At 45.4% G+C, this 16,459-nt stretch overlaps 1 protein-coding gene across 2 annotated transcripts in view; it reads left to right on the forward strand.

Annotated features, from left to right (window-relative positions):
* Positions 1-15,991, forward strand: part of LOC144767991 (guanylate-binding protein 1-like) — a 164,196-nt gene extending 148,205 nt beyond the window's left edge. The window contains exons 10-11 of one of the 2 annotated variants that reach the window (XM_078651381.1): positions 14,333-14,730; positions 14,848-15,991. In XM_078651381.1, the coding sequence (XP_078507507.1) occupies positions 14,333-14,730; positions 14,848-15,141 (692 nt within the window). In that variant the 3' untranslated portion in view covers positions 15,142-15,991. Of the gene's footprint in view, positions 1-14,332 lie in introns of both variants that reach the window. The other variant, XM_078651380.1, reaches the window with a different exon arrangement.
* The last annotated feature ends 468 nt before the right edge of the window (positions 15,992-16,459 follow it).

Here is a 16,459-nt window from a genome sequence, read left to right on the forward strand (position 1 = left end):
ACGCAGGCAGAGCCTGGGCTACTGGATCTAGTGTGCTCGAAAAATAAGCACAGGGCTTGTATTGTCCGGCTTGATCTTGTGTAAGAACAGATAATGCTGTACCATCACGTTCTGTGACAAAAAGTGTAAAAGGCTTACTGTAGTTCGGTGTAGCTAGAACAGGAGCTTGGCATAAAGCTTTCTTCAATTCATTGAAACTAAGTGTATGTTCAGATGTCCAAGGGAGAACAGTCGATACGGCTGCCTCCTGTGTCGTTAACTGTATCAGTGGCTTGGCTAGAAATGCATACTGAGGAATCCATTGTCTGCAATAAGAAGTAAGGCCGATAAAAGCACGTACCTCCTTCTGTGTCCTGGGCTGTGGAAGACTCGCTATTAACTGGATGCGATCGGGTGTTAACTGCCTACCCCTCTTGGACAGTAAGTGGCCTAAGTAGATCACTTGCTGTACACAGAATTGGAGCTTCGAAGGGGACACCTTGTGCCCCATCTCGGCTAGGAAATACAGAACTGTAAGTGACGCTCGCTCGCAAGCACGTTCAGAACGGGCTGTGATCAGTAGATCATCGACATATTGGAGCAGGGCAGTGTCAGCTGGCATGTGAATATTGTCTAGTTGTCTCTTAAGTGCTTGACTGTAAATACTAGGACTTTCTGTGAAACCTTGAGGAGCTCGTGTGAATTTATAGCTCCTTCCATTTAAACAAAAACCGAAAAGGTACTGGCTGTCTGGATGAATTGGAACACTGAAAAATGCGTTCTTGAGGTCTATTACTGTAAAGAATATTGCCTCAGAATCAATAGCTGTCAATAGAGATGAGATATCTGGAACTACTGGATACTGGGGGATAATACATTTATTGAGTTCTCGAAGGTCAATCACTAATCGATATACTGGAGGTGCATTTGGATCAGTATGCTTCATGACTGGAATGATAGGAGAATTACATACATTGGAGTCAGTTTCTACAACTACTCCTTGAGCCATGAGCATGTCAATAATTTTGGATAAGGCTGCTACAGCCTCAGGTGGCAATCTATACTGTCTAATTCGTGGTAACACTACACCTTGCTTGAGAGTCACACGATGGGGTGTGATTTGCATAAAACCAACATCAGTTGGACCTTGTGCCCATAGATGCTGCGGAACATTAGACAATCTTGGATCAAAATCTCGTAAAACATAGTGACCCTTGAAGTCACGCAAAAACAAACGTATTCCCTCTGGGGAACAACAAATAACTGCACCTAATTCTTTCAGTGTCTTGATGCCTAACAAATTTTCTGGACATGACTTCGTAAGCAATAGATCAGTAGTTCGGGACAATGGACCAACTTCTAGAGTAACTGGCTTTGATATCTCGTTTACAATAGGCTTTCCTGAAAATCCAAGGGAAACATTTCTAGAGCCTGAGAGCGGAGCCCCTGGAACCTCGTCATGACTGATAGTAGTCCTACTTGCCCCTGTATCAATCAAAAACTTTCTGTCTTTCCCCAATACTTGACTGTGTACATAGGGACCCTCTTGATCTACAGGTATCTCGATGAGAGGCAAGCCTACCTCCCTCTCTAGGCTGTTTCATGAATATGGTTGATACTCTGGATACTCTGTCTGGGCATACTGGTACATCTGCTGTGTAACATGCTGTGTTGCAGCTATAGGCTGTGATGCTGGAACTGGCTGTGGTGCATTCTGTGATGACGGTGAAGTCTGTGAAACTTGTTCTTGTCTAGGCGGACGTGGTCTTTCTTTAGTCTTACCAGTAGCTATGTTGTGTTTCAGAACTGCACACTCGTTTATGAAATGACCTGGCTGTTTACAATAATTGCATGTCCCTTTAACGGGAGCTGCAGGATGACTGGCTTGATTCGGACCCCTCTTCTGACTGTCTTGAGGAACAGATTGTGCAACTAGTACTTTCATTTTCGTGTCTTTCATACGTCTTCTCTCGTGTTCTTGCTCTTCTCTGATTCTATTCTGGTGATACTGAAGCATCTGTAACATCTGGGACGGGGTACTAGCTTGCCATGTACTTTCGACTTTCAAAACTCGATTTTTAACTTGTGGGCTTGAATTCTCGACTAATTTAGTAACAAAAAGATGAGGGTATGACTCACTACTCGTCTTTAAACCACTGTTAATTATAAAACATTTCTCGAATCTAGAATAAAAATCACTAGTATCTTCGTCTGGTTTCTGTTTACAGGCTGAGATGGCATCCCAGTCTTCCTTTTTCGTGGCTAATAACCTAGGCAAAACCTGAATCAATAACTCTGGTAATTCTTTACATTTATCTCCAAGACCGGTACCTGGTACACGTGCATTATCTTCAGCTTCTAGAGCTGTCCAATCTATCTTTTTCTCTCCCACCTCCCATTCCTTTTCCTTGAGTTTCTCATATACCCCTGCGGGCAACAGGACTTTTAGCATTTTAATAATATCTGGATACGTATATTCTCCCATACGGAGCATGTCTTTTAATTCTCGGTGGAACCCTGCTGGATCTTTGTCGTGACAGGGAATTAACTTCTTCATTTCTAAGAGTTCCATCTTGGTAACTGGGGTGTAAACAAATACTCGTTGCATTTCACCACCCGCTGTCCTAACTGGGTGTACTTCTCGTAACGGATGCTGTCTATCTATGTAAAACGGTTTACTTTCTGGAGGTGAGACATGAACAAAATGTGGGTTCAGAAACGTTCTATATTTGTGGCGCTGTTCTAGAATGACACTAATTAAATCGGTACCTAAACCTTTCCATCTATACTGGAGTAACTCGTTCAGGACATCATGTAACGGACCTGGATCAGAATGCTGACCCTCATACAATGTAATGAGGTGCTGGATCATATACATACCCACCAGTCGCTGCTCGGCTGGGGGCAGTTTCAGAAATATTTGTGCCACTATTTCGTCTGGAAAAGTGGTAGAATCAGTAATCCATCGGACTGCTGATCGGGCTAGTTCTTGTTCATGCATGGTACTTAATTCACTATAACCGATTCGTGATTTCAGAATTTGATCGGTAGCTTGAAATACTTGTTCCAGAGAACCTTGTTCTGGTGCTGGGGGATGAAAAACTTTCTTGTGTTCTAGGCGTAAATGTCGGTCTGGAAATCTAGATTTACCTACATACGCTATTCTGGTGGGATTCTCGTCGTCTACCTCTTCAGTAGAAGAGTTGTCTTCTTTCTCACTTACTTGTGCTGCTTTACGATTGTCGTGTAACCTTATTATTTCCTTACGAATTTTCTTGTACATACTTTCTATACTACTGAGTGTCCTGTGTCTTCCCTCGGCTATATTATCACTCCACCTTGTCAGAACTTTCATTTCGGTCGGATCTTTAGTCGGACAATCTTGTTCCCTTATTAAACAATTGATTAGAAACTTTAATAGCATGAGCTGGGTCTCAGCTTTCCTTAGAGACATGATTTCGCCAATACTTTCTGGATCGTCTCCTGTACGGATGAAACGATATATTCTGTCTAGATCTTCTTTCATATTCGGTAGGGTGTCCAAATACTCGGTCACCCGTCTTACACGCAATGAATATATAACCATATTATCATCGCCTGGGGCTGGATCATAACGGCATTCGGTAAGAGCTCGCTTGATATCTGCAACGGACTGATATTTGGGCGTACGCTGTAACGCACGTTCATGTAACTCGACTAACGTTACACGTTTGTGTGGCGGCGGGGTACCAGGAGGACCTCCCCCCGCGGCCCCTAAACTGGAATCGTCGACTGATACTCTTCATGCTGGCAGAGTGACCGATGTAGCGGGTACTTGTACTACGGGCTGGACCGGGGGTACCGTAACAGGTGCTGTAACAGGTGCCCCGGTGGCTGGACGAACAGGAACTACATTATTTACAGGAGCTGGCGGAGCGGGATTTGCATATTCCGGGACTGTGTCGTCCAAATAGGATGAGAGAAAAATATCAGCTGCGGTCGGTTTGTGACGTAGCTTGGTCGGAACTAAGGGTGGCGGGAAATTACTGGATGCCTCCGGGGTTGCTTTTGGCAAGCCCTCGGCAAGAAGAGGATACATACCCTTAATGAGGGCATTTCTCTGTCTGTCTGACTGTTCGGTTTTAACTCGTTCACCTATTTCGATTAATTCCCTTTCTTGGGCCCTTTCTAAGGATTCTCTACTTAATTCTGACTTTCTGATTTCTTTTTCGGTTCTTTTATGAGATTCTTTGCGCCATAACTCGATGGCATCTTTCTGTGACTGTCTGGATTTCTTTTTCCATAATACTTCTTCTACTCGCATGATGCACTCGGCATCCCATGTACCCGATACGGGCCATCTATACTTTTCTTCTAACTGTTTGGTGTACTCCACCCATAAATCTAGATATAATATGGCACTTATGCCATGCTTATGATACATAAAATGACCTGGACTGTCCCTAGGCGGGACAGGAACTGCTTCTTCTAACAGACCTTTTCTAGTTCTTAACTGACGTAATTTGGAGAACAGAGGCATGACTGGGCTGGAGTCTAGACACAATACAATACACAATGAACACGATAATTACTGAAGAACAACACATTCATACCACGACATTGAAATACATAAATGACATTTAAAATAACAGTTCGGACAAAATACTACCTGAACTACTGAAAACAGAATACATGAATTTCTCGAGAACAGAACTGACTAGAACAGAAACTAGATGCACTGCTAAAACAGTACGAAACTTACCGGTCTCATAAAGAGACACGTCAGGACCCGCATCCACCTAAGTGGACACTTCGTGTTGGATCTGTGTACCCAAACCCACGGACCAGAGACAATGCAATTGACCCTGTCTAGATACTACCCCAGCAACGGTACTCAACGGAAGGCCTCGGACTGGACTGGACTGCTACGACGACGGACAACGAACTTCGGACTTCAGTTACAGGTGGGCCTCCGGATACCTCGGACCTTGGACTCTCGGCTTAGGCTCTGGTCGGGACTCGCCGCGTTCCTCCACCGCCTCGTCTGGATGCTGGACCGCAACCTCCGTCTCCTCCGTGGGCCTGAGGGATACTTGAAGCAGAAATATCTGCACGTGCACGGTATGGTTCCGTCACGGCTGCAGAGGATCAGGGGGCCTGCGTGGCTTCTCCGGCGCGTGGGGAAGGGGCAAGTCCCTATTCGGGCGCCATTATGTGGTAAATAAATAATTAAATACCTGTTCTATTTTTGACTAGATATAAAATAACAGATAGCTCAATAAATAAGAGTCAAGATTCGAGGTATCTTGAGTTTGCAGGTTTTAATACAGCATAAAGGACAGCAACAGGACAACCTGCACGGGAATAGGATGGCAGGGCCCGGCAGCTGCCGGGGCAGGATCTGGGATGAGCGCGCTAACTTTAATAACAGTGCACAAGTATATATAGTTAAACAATTGCATTAGAGTTCATACAGTAGGCGTAGCAGTGGGCGGGATTCGTAGCAGTCGCGAAAGATAAGGCAGAAAGTAGGTGTAACAAGAGGCGTGAACATAGACATGTGATGCAAACGTAACAGAATATGTCATAAAAGGGGCGGAAACATGGAGGGGGCTACCTAAGGAGCCGGGACCTCTAACCTAGTGGTGCGCGCAAACTGACAATGACGTGTTACTAGGGAGAAGCTGGGGGCTATGACTTCTGCGCTAGAAGGAGAGACTAAAGTCTGGAGAGTCAGAGCGACATGTACCTAAACACTATCTAGTATCTGATGTTTAGAGAACATGTTGATAGAATCCAAAAGTTATCAGGGTAAAGGCTAACAGACTCTAAGACTGGTGCATACATAATTCTACATGTAGTGCGTGTTGAGGAATATTAAATGACCGTTAATACAGTATTTCTCTCAAATGGAGACGTAAAGGCTAGACCATGACGGAAACTATTGATGCGATTCAGTAGCTTAGGAATGCAGGGAAGGAGAGCTGGACAGATAACTAGAATCATAACATACTCTTGGCAGACTGAGAGGCAGAGCCAGGCCGAGCCGGGCACTGTGAGGCAGGAAGTAAGTGAAGGGTCAGGGATACAGGTGGGGGCTGTATCGCTCCTCAGCGAGGGTTCAGGAGACAGGAGCTGAATCTGAGTCCGGGCCCTTTTGAGGCCTAGAAACGGGGACTTTTACTGAATTAACGTGCACACTGAGAAACGTGGCAACGTAACTTTACATAGGCCTAATACTCGTAGCTTTCACAAGAACTGGAAACTGGCATACTAGAGATGGACACAACTGTAATTGCGTCTTTAATCGATCATAAGGGAATACATATGCATATTAATCATGCACGTATAACATAAGATGGGGAACACGTAGGGACACAGAACATGGCAAAATTTACTTTTCCACAGGGCGATAGATTGATAGAGTGAGGGCGATAGATTGATAGAGTGAGGGTGATAGATTGATAGAGGGAGGGCGATAGATTGATAGAGTGAGGGCGATAGATTGCTAGTGTGAGGTCAATAAATAGATAGATACATGGATAAATGGATAGATAGATAGAGTGAGGGCGATAGATAGATAGATGGATAGATAGATAGAGTGAGGGAGATAGATAGTTAGAGTGAGGGCAATAGATAGATAGATAGATATATATATAGAGTGAGGGCGATAGACACAGTGAATGCGATAGATAGATAGATGATTGTGTGTGTGTGTGGTTGTGTGTGTGGTTGTGTGTGTGTGGTTGTGTGTGTGTGGTTGTGTGTGTGTGGTTGTGTGTGTGTGGTTGTGTGTGTGTGTGGTTGTGTGTGTGTGGTTGTATGTGTGTGGTTGTATGTGTGTGGTTGTATGTGTGTGTGTGGATGTGTGTGTGTGGATGTGTGTGTTGTGTTTGGGGTTGTGTGTGTGGTTGTGTTTGGGGTTGTGTGTGTGGTTGTGGGGTTGTGTGTGGTTGTGTGTGTGGTTGTGTGTGTGTGGTTGTGTGTGTGTGGTTGTGTGTGTGTGGTTGTGTGTGTGTGTGGTTGTATGTGTGTGGTTGTATGTGTGTGGATGTGTGTGTGTGGATGTGTGTGTTGTGTTTGGGGTTGTGTGTGGGGTTGTGTGTGTGGTTGTGTGTGTTGTGTTTGTGGTTGTGTGTGTGGTTGTGTTTGGGGTTGTGTGTGTGGTTGTGGGGTTGTGTGTGGTTGTGTGTGGTTGTGTGCGTGTGGTTGTGTGTGCGTGTGGTTGTTGCGGTTGTGTGTGTGTGTAGTTGTGTGTGGGGTTGTATCTGTGTGGGGTTGTGTGTGTGTGGGGTTGTGTGGGGTTGTGTGTGTGTGGGGTTGTATGTGTGGGGGGGTGGGGGGTTGTGTGTGTGGGGGGGGTGTTGTGTGTGTGTGTGGGGTTGTGTGTGGGGGGTTTTGTGTGGGGGTTGTGTGTGTGTGGGTTTGTGTGGGGGTTGTGTGTGTGTGTGTGGGGTTGTGTGTGTTTGTGGGGGGTTGTGTGTGTGTGTGGGGGGTTGTGTGTGGGTTGTGTGTGGGGTTGTGTGTGTGAGGTTGTGTGTGTATGTGTGTGTGTGGGGGGGGTTGTGTGTGTGTGCGTGGGCTTGTGTGTGTGTGTGGGGTTGTGTGTCTGTGGGTGTGTGGGGGGAGTGGGGGGGTGTGGAGTGGAGAACAATCTGTGCACTGTCCCTTTAAAATAAGAAGAGTAAAAAATGGACAACATTATTAGCATTATATATTTGTCAGACATAATATTAAAGGCAGAAGGAACACAAATGTTACATAATTTTGTATGCAGTATATAAACATTGCACATTCCACATTGTATACATAGCAAACATGTAGAGACTGTTGGCAAGCTTTAGTGGCATAGCTGCCAAAGTTTCAGATTGCTTATGTGTGACATTTTCTTAAAATCGGTGTAATTATGAGTGACATTTAAACGACTATGAGTGACACTTTATCGCAAGCGAAATCAAGCAATGAAGATGAGGGAAACATATAAATATCCGAAATTACACAGATTTGAGCAACAAGAAACCCTAAGAAGATCTTAAAACTAACTGCTGCATAGCACCTAAAATGGAAGAGCACTAACCGAAGACAGACTGCATGACTGCAGTTTGCAGTAACAGAGGGCAGGAAGGCACTACAGTGCTCACAAGATAATCTTGTTGATCTGATCATTCATGACCACACACTAGCCTAAAAGCTGATTTTATAGCATAGCTGCCAAATTTTCAGATTGCTTATGTGTGAGATTTCCATGGTTTTAGTGTACTTGTGAGTGGCATTCTACTGCCCAATGGGTGGCAAAATGAGTGGCACTTTCTCCCCAGTAGAAATAAGCAATGAAGTCCATACTGAGAGTTAAATATCACAAATTACCACCTTTTAGGCAATGAGGAGCACTACCCAGACAATATTGTCCATTTTAACACCATTGACAGCCAATCAGAAGTAGCCTAACCCCCTCAGTGCATCCTAACTCCCTTGACCGGATCAAAAACAGCCAGGGCCAGCCCAGTGTGTTGGAACCCTGCACACTTCCAGCAGATCAACCCCTGCTCATTGCACTCTAACCCCCTTACCTCCATCAGAGCCATCCCAGCCATCTGAATTTCATTCTAGCTCACTCGTATCCACCAGAACTAGTGTGACCCTGCCCAGTGCATTCTAATCCATTTAACCCTCAACACAACCATCCTGACCCTGCCCTGTCCCATCTAGTAGCTGTTTCCCAGTTTGATTTAGTCAGCCCTGCCCGGTGCATGCAAACACCATATCTATGCAACCCAGTCAGTTTAAGCAAATCTGGCCCCAGATACAGCAACTAGAACCAGACTATAGAGTTGGTACCTGGCTGTTTACTATCTTAATGTCTCAGCACACAAATCACCGAAAGCTGGCATTTTTTCCCTCTCATCAGTGCACATTTAAAACAGCAAACATACGAGTAAAAACACTTTAAAATGCGTGGAGGAGCTGCGTTAATGGTCCGTGACTGATAAAGTATTAAAAGGCAGAAAGTCAGTGTTAAAAAGGAATTTGTATAGAGTGTTTATCATGTCTAGGCCTTTGGAGAATCTTCAAACATTAGAAAGTGTTGGTATTATTCCCTGGGAAAGGTGGCAGCCGTACTGCCTTATCCCTCGTCACCTTATCCCATTCACAGCACAACTTACCTGTGACAAGTGCACCTCAGTGCCTACCTGCCGGAATGAGCGCCAGCGTGTCCTCATTGGGCCGGGCTGGGGGCGACCAGGCAGTGCTCTTCTGTGCGGAATATTGCACAGAGAGTGAGTCCAGGCTGCCTTGCTTTAGAGCCTACAGGGATCGGTCCGTTGCTGCCAAAACAAGGCTGACACCCACCACCTCAGACCTCACACTGTTTGTGAGACCCGGGACCAGTCACCACCCGCCTCGTCCCAGAATGTGACTGCCGGAATATAAAAGCGGTAATGAGTTCATATTGTTACAGGCAGAGCAATCGTCAAGTACTCAGGCTTAGACTATTATTTTTCTTGGTTGTAATTTTAATGGCATAAACGCTTCAAGAGTTTTGAGTAACTATTAGAACATGGCAGTGAAGGTACTTGTGATAGCGATCTAATTAGTACAATTAATATTTGAATAAAGATCTTATCACTGATGAGGCAATCAGCATGGGTGAATTGTTCCATTGTTATTTGTTGTGTAGCAATGAGCAATTTGTTGAACATAAAATGAAGAAAAACAACATACAAAAATGAATGAAAACGTGTGTGTCCAGTTTCAACATTATTTAAAATGCACTGCTTATGCTAATTGGAAAAAAGTATATTATAAACGGAGAGTGTACAGAAGTCCATAATATTTTTCAACTGTATGTTTTGAAAAGTCTCTACTGCAGCATTAAGCACTAGCAACTGAGTTTTTGTCAACTCTCTTGCCACAAATGATATGCCACCCAAATGCATCTATAACTCAGCCTAACCTGGACGTGTTGGGGGATGGGGTTGGAGCAGGGCGAAGGTCTCATCTGTTGTGAAGTCATGTGGTAGATTGAGATCGCCGCGTGCACACTGCTGTCCAGACCATGAATTAAAGGTACATTTTTTTTAATATACATGATGCATGCTCGGCAATTAATTGTGTGGAAAATCAGTGGCATTAGTAGAAGACGAGTCAATCAGTACGTTTCGTACAGTGCAGAGCAGTCAAATGTTACATCATTCGTTGAGCTGTTCTCAGCCAGAGTAAGAGAGGTATCATGGTGTCTGAAGTGAAGTGTGTGGCTGCGACTCGAGTGCAGGTGTGTCATGCGTGCGTGGAAGGATAAAAGCAAAACAAACTGAGGCACATCATTTGGAGCTTTAATTCCCGCAATTGCCACTCAATGCTTTTCATTAATGCCCCTGACTCCAGAGGGCTACTACTACTACTGGCACATACTTGCTTACTTGAATGAAGATTCCTTTACAGCGACGGCCACCGGCAGCCACCGGGAGCTGCATTTCCGGCCAGGGCCAGCTGCGGGATTTACCGCAGCGCCGTGAGCTCATTGTAGCAGCCTGGCCTGGAGGTGCAACACTCAGCAAACTTGCACAGTACATAACTCAGCAGCAGCACTGCTGTACAGTGGGTCCACATGTGCTACAGTCCCGTGGGGTTTGGTCCGGTGGTGCCGCTAGCAACGCGTAAAATGATTAAAACTTTTAGCTAACACAGTCTATAATACACTTACTTGCGAGACGAGCCATTCTGTTTACGGGCCGGCCGTCTATTCCTCAGACACTTGCCTCTCCAACCACTCACTGGTATATTGGAGACGTTATGTTCAGTTGTATGAACGGTGTTGTGCGCGTGCTCCGGAAATAGAAACAGGCGCGCTATTACGCTGCCAGATGTTAACGTGCACATTTCCTGTTGTCGGAGTTTGCTGATGACGCTGTGCGCGTGCATAACGTTGTGTTTGAACGCATGGAGATATTCTGTGCATGTTGGAGGGAGCTGAGCAGCTGTGGGCGACACATATTAATAGGCAAGAGATGGCGGACGTGGCGCTCTTCCTGCTGCTACATAACGAGATTGTAACCTGTGTCTACAAGTCTGCCGAGCAGGGGGAAGTGGTAAGGATGGGGAAGGTGTACTCCCTGAAGCAGGGTATGCGAGGTGGCGGGCACGGGGGAGGGAGAAGGTGAGGCGGCAGGATGAGATGCTGGTTACGGCAGGATGCAGGAGCAAGAGGCGGTGCTTTGTGTATAAGAATGTGTATATGAAGCCGCCATTATGTGTAGTGGAGAGACTGTACCATTTCATTACGTTTGTTGTGCGATTCAACTGGGTCCCTGGCAACCGCTGCCTAAAACTGTCCAAAGGTTAGTTAGATCATCTGGAAATGCAGTGAATGATAGTTGGGGAGCTTAACAAGCATTGTTTGGCAACCTGGAAGGTGAACATGACAGAGCGTGCTGCGCATTACAAAAACGAAAGTGGAGCTTGCGATGACGTGCACATGCGCGTGTTCACAGGCACGTACACAGACGCAAATCGGCGCGTGCCCCGGTCTCCCTTGAGAGGCATCTCGACGACAATAGGTCTCGAGAGCGAGACCTTAAAAAGAGAAGGAAAATCCAGAGAGAAAACAACTCACTTTAAAGGATTTACCTTCCCCATAAACGCTCACCTGGCATGACGTCATGCCGTAACTTCTCCACTAGTGAGAAGTGAGCAGTGTGAGCACGCGTGCGTCGATGTGCAGCTGTCACTGCAGTCTGGATAAAAATGGACCGCCTGTGCCTGGGCGCAAAACAGCCCGAAAGAGACTTGTTTCGAGGCCCCCTTTAAAAAACTGATGGTGCGCAGCACCAGTTAGACACCGCCCACTTAAAGCCCTGGTAAGAACCCTTCCTTGGTGTGAAGGGCTACCCCTCTTGTCGCTACCTCATTCATACTCAGGTGAACTGGACCTCCTGTGTACTCTCAGTCTCTTGATGCAATGTGGGCCTGCTATTTATACTACACCATGTTCAAAGTCTACCAGTTACCACTGTTTTAAGGGTCACTGTGAACTAATCTCACCTTGGCTGGATGAGAGGAAGAATGCTTATCCTTGTGAAGGTAATTTCATCATTTGTAATACGCATCCAGGAAAGGAGTGATACGTGCATAACATAGAACACATTCTTGTGCCAGCAGATCATTTTCATAGTTTATAGATCCATAAAACTAGCACCTTGTGAGAAATATTTTCCGTAAAATGGCACACTCCTGATTTTTTTCTATCACTACTCATAATTATACTCGGTGACAGGTGATCACCCTACCTCTGATGCAGTCTGTCAATTATTCTGAGTTTCTGGCATGGGTTCTGGTTGTAGGTCTGAGTTCAGCCGGCCACCAGTTAGAGTTCCACGGTGTGGTGTGCTTGCAAAAGATCACTACTTCTGTTTTGTTGGTGTTGAGCTTGAGACTGTTGGCTTTCATCCAGTTAATGATCTTGGTCATGCAGAAGGGGAACTTCTTTCTTGCTTTGGGGTGTTGTTCTAGCGAGAGATTATGTATCATCGGTGTAGGAGAGGATGTTGATGCCATGTGCGTGGATGACATTATCCGGAGCGATCATGTATGCATTGAAAAGGGTGGAGTTGAGCAATAACCCTTGAGGCTTTTCACAGAAAAGTTGTCCGGCTTCCAAGGAGTAAGATGCTAGGCTGACAGCTTGTATTATATCCGTTAAGAAGGTTAGGATCCATTGTAGAGCGTGTCCTTGGATGCCAGTCTTGCGCAGACGCCTGATGAAGATGTGAGACCATGTTAAATGTTGCAGAGATGTAAAGAAGAATGAGGGCTGCTGTGCCTCCTCTGTCAAAGATTATGTGGGTGTGGTCTGTGGCAGCAATGAGTGCTCTTACTGTACTGTGGCTGGGGCTGACTCTGAACTGTTTGACGACGATTAGTTTGTCTAAGACCTGTGTAGAGTATGGTAGGAGGAAATGGGTATGTAGTTGGAAAGCGTGGCTGGGTCAGTGTTTGATTTCTTTAAAAGAAGCATGACAGTGGAATGTTTCTAAGTGTCCAGGAAATTGGCTGAGTCGATGGAGGCGTAGAGGTTTGGTGTTAGTGCTTTGCTGATTAGTAGGAATCCTTTGGCGAAGTTGGGTAGGGATAAAGCTCAGATGGAGCACCGAGTAGATGATCTCTGTGATAGCAGTGATTTCGAGGTTAGTGAAGACAGACCATGAGGTCAGAGTTTGTTCATCAGCCATGATGGGAAGTTCAGCTGCGACCGGTTCCTGCTTCTTTTCTGAGATGCTTTTCCAGATGCGGGCCGGTGGTTCCAATGGTGGTGTGGGATGAGTATGCTGATGCTGACAAGGGCATGGTCTGTCCAGGTCATAGTTGCTGGATTGTCAACTGTGATGATGTGATGGAATTCTTCCCATACCTAAATACAATTCCAGACAAGTCTCTAGGGAATGGAATTCTGCAGCCTTGGGGAGGAATTGACCCGGGTTGGCGTATATTGGGGTTAAAAACTAAAGTAGTTGAGTGCCATGGCCAATGCCCCTGCATGCAGGACCCAGGAATGGACTTGGGCACTGTAGGGGTACTGGACTCATGTACCTATACCCTCACCACTAGCATAGGGCACCCAGCTAGAGGGGTGACTGATTTATGCCAGGACAGTGGTTTGTGGGCATGGCACTCAGGGATGGGTGCCATGTCGACTCTTTGTTTTGTTCTGCACCAAGACACTCAGCCTGCAAAGGCAATGTGTGTGTGTCGGGGTACAGGGACTCTAAGGGTGGCACAATAAGTGCTGCAGCCCTTAGGGGCTTTCACTGGTCACAGGGCCTTGGGTACCTATGGTACCATTTACCAGGGGCTGACATGTGGCCAGAGATGCCAACTGGGTTTAGGCTTCAATGCAGTTTTAGGGAAGGAACACAGGCCCTGGGTACCTGATTGGCAGGAGCCCAGGGCACACTCAGTCAAAGCACATCAGCAATTCAGCAAAAAGTGGGGGCATACCATGCAAGAAAGAGGACACTTTCTCACAACATTTAAATCCGTATTTTACGGGGAATGAAATAGAGACTTTGATTTTTACTGTAACTGTATATTAAGAAATCAATAGTGACCTTTACCATCCATTCTTTTATAAAATACGCAAGAGACATCACATCTGCGTAAGACTCATTTGCGCTGAAGCCTGTGAGGGTGCTCTCTCTTCGTGGTATTCCAGTGCATGAAAAAGTGTGAATTGTGAATCAGTAACTCCTACTTCATGTAATGACCTGTAAAATCTTTGTTCCTTCTCAGTCTAAAAGCCTTTCAGGATGCTTAGGGCATACCAAATGTTTTTTAAAACTTGACTCACTTTCCACTGTCTTTTTCATTTCCTGAGCAGAGGAAAAGGCGAAGGCAGCTCAGCTCGATCAGGAGAGGAAGGCAGCAGAGGAGCGAGCATTACAGAAAGAGCAGCTGCTGAAGGACCAGGAGCGAAGTCACCAGGAGAACCTTGTGAGGCTGAAGGCCAAGATGAGAGAGGACGCAGCAAAACAGAAGATGGAGGCAGAGAAGGCGTTACAGGCAGAGCAGCTGCTGAAGGACCAGATGCGCAGCCACCAGGAGCACATGGCACAGCTGCAGCGTAAGATGGAGGAGGAGACGGAGAACACCAAGAAGGCAGCGGAGAAGAAGGCGTTCCAGGCAGAGCAGCTGATGAAGGACCGAGAGCGCAGCCACCAGGAGTACGTGGCACAACTGCAGCGTAAGGTGGAGGAGGCAGAGAACATCAAGAAGGAAGCGGAGAAGAAGGCATCACAAGCAGCGCAACTGCTGGAGGAGCGGATGCGCAGCCACCAGGAGCACATGGCACAGCTGCAGCGTAAGATGGAGGAGGAGACGGAGAACACCAAGAAGGCATTGGAGAAGAAGGCATCACAAGCAGCGCAACTGCTGGAGGACCGGGAGCGCAGCCACCAGGAGAACATTGAAAAGCTGACTACCAAGATGAGAGAGGAAGCTCAAAAAGAGAGGACCCTAGAAGGCAGGATGAAGCTCCAGGAGGATCTGATAAGGCAAGGGTTTGAAGACCAGGCCCGCAGGATGGAAAGTGAGATTGAGAGCTTGAAGAAAGAGGTCCAACAGGCCCTTCGCCGGCCAGGCTTATGTGAGCTAATTAGGAGGGCCCTCTCGTACGTATTTGGCTTCTAATAATCTACACCCCAGGTCTAGTATTGCGTGGTACAAGCACAATCAAAATTGATGAAGACAGAAGTGTTTTTATTTTTGCTTTGCCATCTCAACTTGCATAGGAGGTCCACGATATCTCCCAAAATGCCACTAACTTTAATATTTCAGAATGCTACCTAAAATGTAATATTCTAGTCTTCCGGTGAAGACTCGTCTTCCCTGTCAAGTTGCAAAAATCATAGAATAAGGCCAATGATCTTTTAGTGTGGGCTGCCTGTCCTGGGGAATAAACATATTCACGGGATAATTCCAGTTGCATGTATTTTAAATTAGTTTTGTCTCGATTATGTAGTCTCACTGTCAGTTCAGTTCAGTTCAAACAAAGTTTATTTGGACTATATAGTCCTTAAACATAGCAATCTTTATAAAATACAATTCATAGAAATCACAAATTACACCATAAAACCACATCATAAGATTCACGTTAAAATTATTCATTATTAACTTCCAACCCTAAAACATCCTAAACGTGTCAAGTTTAAAACAAAATACATTATTAAGCCCATTTCAAATTACTTTTATCTTATTTTAAAACTCTCCCATAGGACACTGCTTTAAATGCATAATACTGCACTTCCAAGGTAAGAACAATAAGCCTTTTTCAACGATGAATCCTACCCATATCCTGTAGCAAGCGAGCTTGAATTTCTAGTCGCTTTTCAAAAATTCTTTTACTTTTTGTATAAACCTTCCCAAAGCACAGACTATATCTGCCCTGTTTTTTATACTATACTTGATAAAAATTGGACGTAAAATGTCTTTCCGTATATCTAAAACCATTTGGCAATCTAATAAAATGTATAGTAAATCACATGTTGTTCCCAGAGAACAGTTACATTTCCCTTTAGTATTGATCATTACTCTTTTTACTTCACGATTGGTGTAATAGGGGTTAACGCCAATTCTCAGTTTTAACACTTCTCTTCTCAGACTTCGGCATGGTAATCTATCAATGTACGGGAAGTTTGCTTCTTTTTGCCATGAAGAAGCCATACAGCATACTGATTTTTTTCTCCCTGAGGTACTCCTGGTCCTTGACTCGAGAGGTTTCTTTGCCGAGACCTAAGTTCGCTCCTTTCAGACTCAATTTGTAGGGTCAGGGGACTCATCTTAAGCCTCAACATTTTACAAGCTTTTATCAGAGTTTTTCTTACCCCTTTTGCCCATGTTAGATCACTCCTCACTATCTCGTTCCTGCACCACTGTAAGACTTTATGGTCCTCACCTAGTCCCTGGCGCTGCCAGAATCTTAATAAGGCCATGCAGACCATTATGTTCC

This window comes from Lissotriton helveticus, chromosome 7, assembly GCF_964261635.1.
Source record: "Lissotriton helveticus chromosome 7, aLisHel1.1, whole genome shotgun sequence".
Taxonomy (NCBI): Eukaryota; Metazoa; Chordata; class Amphibia; order Caudata; family Salamandridae; genus Lissotriton; species Lissotriton helveticus.